The sequence below is a fragment of the Kryptolebias marmoratus genome, linkage group LG16 (assembly GCF_001649575.2).
Source record: "Kryptolebias marmoratus isolate JLee-2015 linkage group LG16, ASM164957v2, whole genome shotgun sequence".
Classification (NCBI taxonomy): Eukaryota; Metazoa; Chordata; class Actinopteri; order Cyprinodontiformes; family Rivulidae; genus Kryptolebias; species Kryptolebias marmoratus.
Window position 1 is genome coordinate 594985 of NC_051445.1, and position 6926 is coordinate 601910.

The following is a 6926-nucleotide window of genomic DNA, read 5'->3' on the forward strand; positions in this document are numbered from 1 at the left end:
CTCCTCCTCTCCTTCTCCTCAGCTGCTCCTCAGCTCCTCCTCCTCCTCCTCAGCTCCTCCTCTCAGAGCGGCGGTCTGTAACACAGAGACGTGTTTCCATCAGATCCCAGATTTAACAGATCTCTTCCATCAGTGATCTGAACTTCCTGAGGTTCTCTGACCTTCAGCTGAAGGTTCCTGTGGGTTTGGAGGCTGCTGGTTAATAAATCTGATTATTATTCTGATATATCAACTAATTCCACCTGTTTGTAGCTCAGATTCAGCTCTGACTGATCTTTAACTAACTGTACAATAATTCTAACATTCTGTCAAAACCTTATTTGGAAAAATAACTACAATACAAAGCTGTAAAAGAAAGTAAAAAATAACAGATTTTTTAATTTAAAAAATTCTTTAATAGTAGAAAATAAAGTAAAACTGTTTTGTGGTCTAATGAAGTCAGTTTGTTTCTCCTAAATTTAACTAAAAATCTTAATTTTAGGGACTTATTTTCCTACACCAGCTTGTTCAAGTTGGCAGATTTATTTTATGTTTGTGTTGGAACCAGCAAATGTGATATTTACAGATAAATCACTAATAAATCACAGATAATTCACTGCCTGTTGCTTCTTTCAGTTTCTAACATTTATAACATAAATCTGCAGAGTTCACAGCTTAACAGAATATTTAACAGCTGAGTAAAATAATAAATATTTATCTAAATACATAAAATAAATATCTAAATCTTTTTGTTTCTAACAGTGGACTTTATTTAACATTCAGGTCTGATAATAAAATAACTAAAAACAGTAAAACAAACTGTCAAACCTTCGTTTTTACTGTAAAAACCTTAAATGATAAAACCTGGTCCGGTTCTGAAGGTTCTGTCGCTGCAACAGTTTAATCAGAAGAAACGAACCGGGTCAGAAACCAGAAAAGCTGTAAAAACTGAGCCCGAAGGAACGGATGCTAACATGCTAACATCGCACCGGATGTTAGCCCGACTCCACATCCGGCTTACGCTTCACAATAAAAGCGCCTGCTTTGGTTTGATCAAATCAACTTCCGGTGTACTTCAAGCTTCATTCTGTTTGGTTAAGATGACAGATTGTTTTATGTTGTTTTTGTCTGTTAGCAAAATATCTCATACCTCACTGGATGGATTTTATTAAACCTTCCAGAAAGAATTTGTTGGATGTTTGGCTAAAATTTTCATCTTAAAGTTCAGATAAATTAAAGTCTGACACCAGACTTTTTAGTTTTATTTCAGTTTTATTATTTCATTACAGAGAAAAAACAGGACAACACAAAGAAAAGTTTAGTGTTTTTTCTTGAGTTTAGTATTTAAACATTCTACAGATTTTTGTAATAAAATCATTTTTAGTGACTGATTTGTGTCGATTGATAAGTTTAACTTTACTGAGTGCAGCAAATCTTTATCGTGTGATTAAAAGACATTAAGTTTCAGAGTAAACTCCAAGTAAAGCACAACACACGTTTTAAAGTGCCGGAGAAACAGGAAACAAAGTGAAAAATAAAATCAAAGTTTCTGGATGATGAAGAGTTTGACAGTCTTCATCGCCTCTCAGGGCATCTCAGCTTTACGCTCGTCCTCGCTGAACTCAGGAGATCCTGGAGGAAGCAGGGAGCTGCTGTCAGCCTCCACCTGCAGAGGTCAAAGGTTAAAGTTTAGGGTTCCTCAGCTTCTGTTCTCCAGCTGAGCCATAAAAACGCTGAGTCATGATATGAGTCAGCAGTCCCAGAAAAACCGTTTGAAACAAACTGAAGCTGCAACCTGAGAAACTTTCTTCTTTCAACAAAAAAACATCAATAATTCATCAGCGTCAGCGGGTCAAAGGTTAAATCCGTTTTACACGTCCAACAGGATTTAAATGAAACTGATTTTACTTCATGAAGATGAAAACTACAAAGTTCAAACTCATTTGTTGTTAAAGAGAACTGATGTTTATTTCCTGTTGATTTTAATTCAAAATGCAAACATTCTTCTTCTCTGGATCTAAATAAAATCCTGTTTGTTGTAAGAAACCATCAACTCGTCTGAGAGGGAGGCTCAGCTCTCTTACCGACACGGGGGAGTAATGCTTGCGGCGCTTCAAGATCTTTCCTGACAGAACGCAGATGGTGACAGACACACAAACCTGAAGGACGAGCAGAACCAGGAAGAGGCCCTGAAGTCCGAACAGAACCTCCTGAAACATCAGATACGAGACAAAGACAGCAGAGGATCAGAAGAGTTCTGGTTGATCACATGTTTCTGAGAGTCTCCGGATCAACCCAGCAGGTTCCACCGAGTCGTTTTTTCTCAAACAGAACCTGAAAGAGTTAAAGCTGGGAGAGAAGCAGTTCTTCAGTTCTGGACTTACTCTGACCGTGTAGAGCTCCTCGGGACAAACGGGCCTCGGCTTCCGTCCGCTGTCGTACTGGTACCTGTTCCTGTACCTGTACCTGTCCCACCTGGACGAGGTGGTGGGGATCGGGGTGGTGGTGGGGGCCAGGGTGGTGGTGGGCATGTCTTCGGTCAGGTATCTGCAGATCATGTCCCTGGGGGAGACGTAAACAAAGAGCAGGCAGAGGTAGACCCCCCCCACCAGGCCCAGCAGGATGCTGAGAACGTTGGACACCAGAGACACACAGACCTGCAGAGACAAACACACCCGTCCAGAAGTCCTTCAGACATAAAAACTGCAGCAGCTGGAGACACTGAAAGGCTTCAGGACACCCAGAACCGAAGGAGACTCGTTAAAGATCCTGTCTCACTGGAGGGACCAGCTGGAGACACAAAGTCCCTTAGAGTCCCCCAGAGTCCCTTAGAGTCCCCCAGAGTCCCTTAGAGTCCCCCAGAGTCCCTCAGAGTCCATTAAGAGTCCCCCAGAGTCCCTTAGAGTCCCTCAGAGTCCCCCAGAGTCCCTCAGAGTCCCTCAGAGTCCCTCAGAGACCCTCAGAGTCCCCCAGAGTCCCTCAGAGTCCCCCAGAGTCCCTCAGAGTCCCTCAGAGTCTCTCAGAGTCCCCCAGAGTCCCCCAGAGTCCCTCAGAGTCCCCCAGAGTCTCTCAGAGTCCCTCAAAGTCCCTCGGAATGAACTCCCAGTGAAAGCTGGTCTGAAGTCTGACCCGAACTCAAACATTCAGGATGTTTATAAAAAATACTGAAGGCTGAAGGAATACTAATATAATAATAATAATAATAATAATAATAATAATAATAATAATAATAATAGGCCTGTGAAGGAATGCTTATCACCCGCTGAGTTTCAGGCTGAATCATCTGATGACAGAAATTTCAGCCTTTGAGACGCTCAGAGTCGGTGCTGAGGACTCTCAGCTACTACCACCCAACTCTGTAAAACTGACTGAAGGTCAGTTGGCTGTGGCGGCCATCTTGATTTAGGCAGACTCTAAAAGTTAGTCAGCTGTTTTTGTCCATCCTATAATTATTCACTGAAAGTTTCATTAAAATTTGTTCAGTTGTTGAAAACATTATCGCCCACCGTTCGCCTGTTAGCGGCGGATAATCACTGCGAAGGACTCGAGTCGGCCTCCCGACGGGCTCCAGAACCTTTCCAACATGTTGAAAACTGCAGGAAGGACCTGGGAACGTTTCAGAAACGTCCTCCTGAGGCTCTTTAAAGGATTCAAACTTCCACAAATATCAACGTTTCCAAGTTCAATAAAACATCTGAAACATTATTTCCTGAATGAATCTGAGAATCTTAGATTTATATCCAGATAAATTAAAAACTCACCAGTCTGGTTGAAGTCCGTCTCCCTGCTGCCACGGCCACGGAGCCAGAAACCACGAACTGAAACATCAGAAGTTTACGTTTCAGATGCACTTTCAGAATTAAAGTCTTTAAAGTTCAGTCCAGGAAACAGAAGAGCCTCTCTGACAGAAACTAAAACCATAAAACTTAAATAAAAAGTGTTTTTATTCATTTTATACCTTCTCCACTTTCATACAGTCAGAAGCTGATTATTGGGCCAAGTCTATTTACTGGAACTGATGAGGCCGTTTTTTAAATTTTGTTCTTCCAAAAGAACGACCTTCAATTTGGTGCTGAAGCACGGGAGGGGAAGTGTCATGGTTTGGGGTGGGTTAACTGTCAGGATCTGATTAAACGCTTGAAGATAACATGACATGATCTGAGTTATTTATGTTAAACATTTATAACCTCCACAGACTGAACCTCCGAGCGACGACGGCTACTGATCAGGTCGGTTTACGTACGACGGCACCGAGGCCGAACGGGGCGTAGATCATCAGCGGCGGCAAGTACACGGCGGTCAGAGCGAAGAGGATGCACAGCAGGCCGATGAAGATCTGCACAATCTGAAAACACACAACAGGTTCATCCTTAAACTCTCCAGCTGCCTCGTCGGCCGCACGGCGCCAGCTTCACTCACCCCGAGGCCCTGCTGCTCGCTCCGCAGGAACATGGCCGCCTTACTGTCCTTCTTGGAGAGAGGAGGCGGGGCTGCAACCTCGGGGGGCGGAGCCTGCGGTGAAGGGTTGGCGGGAGCCTGGAGGGGAATGGAGGAGCCATCTTTGGGGATGACTTGTGTTACGATCATAACTCCACCGACGGTGGTGACGGATGTGGACGCCATGACGACAGGAGAGCAGAGGGAATTCTGGGAAGATAAAAACATCCTGTCACAACCTTTAACCTTTGACCTGAGGACTGAGCCGTTCTGGTTCTGGTTCTTCAAACTTGAATCGTTCTGAAGTGAACCCAGGCTCTCAGATGTTTTGATTAATTGTTAGTTTGGGTTGAAGGAAGAGGAAATCCTTTCGTTTAAAGTCCCAGGTTCGAGGCAGAGGTTATTTATTCACCTGGAACACCTGGAACATCTGGGGACTCATTTATTTCTCTTTAATTCTCCTCCATAAAGTTTAATTTATGAAACCCTCACCAGCACAGCCCTCTGATTTAAAAGTTTTATTTTGAAATTAAATATTTAAGATCTGTGATTACAGGAACCCTCAGAGGACCTCTGCTGATTCTTACAAACGGACCTGAGGTTGTCCCATCAGTCAGAGGTGATCATAGCTCAGGTCAGTTAATCAGATGGTTTGATTTTAATGCTGCGGCTCCACATCCGGGTTTACCTGGGAACACCTGAGCACTGAACGCCTCAGGTGTTCCCAGGTAAAAACAGACAGTCTGAATGGAGTCTGCTGATTTTCAACATACTGACCGTCAAAGTTTAGCTTTGAAATATTAATAAACAAATTAAAATGTTCACGAAGCTCAACGGAACCGAACAGAATCTGTGGCGCAGCTTCGATCCAACCGGAAATAAAATCCTCCAAAGGGATTTAAAAAAATAAAACTCACCCCAGGTGTGCAGCACAGCGGGTTACCTGGTCTTAAAGGAGGTTTCAGGCGGAGAACCGAACCGAACCGAACCGAACTTTTCTTTGGTCAGGTCTCCGTGCTGCCTTCAGGTGCACTGTGGAAATCTCACTATCAAGTCCCTTCCTCTCAGTCAACAAACAAACACTGGAATAAAACCACCTGACTCCAGGAATAAATAATCATATTAAGAATTATAAATAAAAACGTGTTACATTTGGCGTAAATATTTTACAGCGTTAAAACTAAAAACATTTATTTTTCATTAAAGTTTTCATCACAAAACTACTAATAATTTTCTTTTCACGAATACAAGAACACAAATAAACTGATGTTTTATCCTCAGACAGTTTGTAGAATTTATTTGGATGACAGAAATTTAATTTTCCCAAGTTATTCTGCTTTTTCCTGATTAAACCTTAGAGTTCCGACAGCACCTGAAGGCACCAGCAGGAAGCGCCGCTGCATCATTTCTGGGAAGCAGTTTGTTGACATAATAAAACCAGAAGATTAGCTCATAAAACAGGAAAGACATTCAACAATAAAAGCATTAAAATGAAGACGGTGTGTAGCGTCACCCTGACACACAGTTAAACAGTTTTATTTATAAAAAACAGGAAAATAATCCATGAAAGAGCTGAGAAAAGAGCCCTTCTTCAGCTGAGAGGCACCGAGTTGGAGCTAAAATCATGGATTCTGACAATCAGGTCATTTAAATCAACATTTCAGAATAAAAGCAAAGACTTGAAAACAGATTAAAACATGTTCAAACTGCAGGTTTTATTTGTGCCAGCAGAGGGGAGCGCAGCACATAGATTTCAATTATTCTAATAAATTCACTGTTAGGAATAATTCCTGAGAATAAACTGCTTTTATTACATTTATTTACTCTGAAAATTAAAGAAACAAAACAAAAATCAGCTCCTTCAGCTCCAGATGTGGTTATTTATCAGATTTATCCAACAAGAATTTAAATATATTAACATAAAAACAAACAAAAAAAAAACTGAACTGCCCAGAAAACAATAAAATTAAATAAAATCACATTTATTTCATTGATATGATCAAAGGAGCCATTTTCCCTTTTCTTTTTAAATAAAATCTGTCATGAGACAAAAGAACAACTTAAAGACTGAAAGAAAAACAAAAACTCTACAAAACTATTTCACAAAAAAACGGAGTTCTTCTACGATAAAATTAAAAACTATCCTCAGAAAAGAAACAAAGTTGTTGCTAAAATGAGAAAATCTGAAGGCAGAAAAACAGGAGCTAAAATCTGACAGGTGAGTCTCTCAGGAGGTCTGTGGATCCGGTTTTTAGGGACCAGGACCAGTGGGTCCAGGCTGGAGGCAGTCCTGATCCCGTTCCTGAGCTGGCCCCTGAGTCGGCTCCTGAGCCGGCCCCTGATCTGGCCCCTGAGTCGGCTCCTGAGCCGGCCCCTGATCTGGCCCCTGAGCCGGCCCCTGAGCCGGCCCCTGATCTGGCCCCTGATCCGGCCCCTGAGCCGGCCCCTGATCTGGCCCCTGATCCGGCCCCTGATCTGGCCCCTGATCTGGCCCCTGATCCGGCCCCTGA

General features: G+C 42.5%; 1 protein-coding gene across 2 annotated transcripts; it reads right to left on the reverse strand.

Moving 5' to 3' along the window:
* Positions 1–1231: 1231 nt before the first annotated feature.
* si:dkey-7j14.6 (uncharacterized protein LOC556585 homolog) lies at positions 1232–5497 on the reverse strand. Of its 2 annotated transcripts, none has more exons than XM_017441557.3 (7): positions 5334–5497; positions 4399–4626; positions 4223–4324; positions 3741–3797; positions 2364–2636; positions 2064–2189; positions 1232–1645 (listed from the first exon to the last, which is right to left on the reverse strand). In XM_017441557.3, exons 2-7 carry the CDS (start codon positions 4600–4602, stop codon positions 1565–1567), a joined length of 843 nt encoding a protein of 280 aa, XP_017297046.1. In that variant the 5' UTR covers positions 4603–4626; positions 5334–5497; the 3' UTR covers positions 1232–1564. The 2 variants fall into 2 exon arrangements, with proteins under 2 accessions (XP_017297046.1, XP_024858708.1); XM_025002940.2 differs by having other exon boundaries at positions 5360–5465.
* Between the last annotated feature and the right edge of the window lie 1429 nt (positions 5498–6926).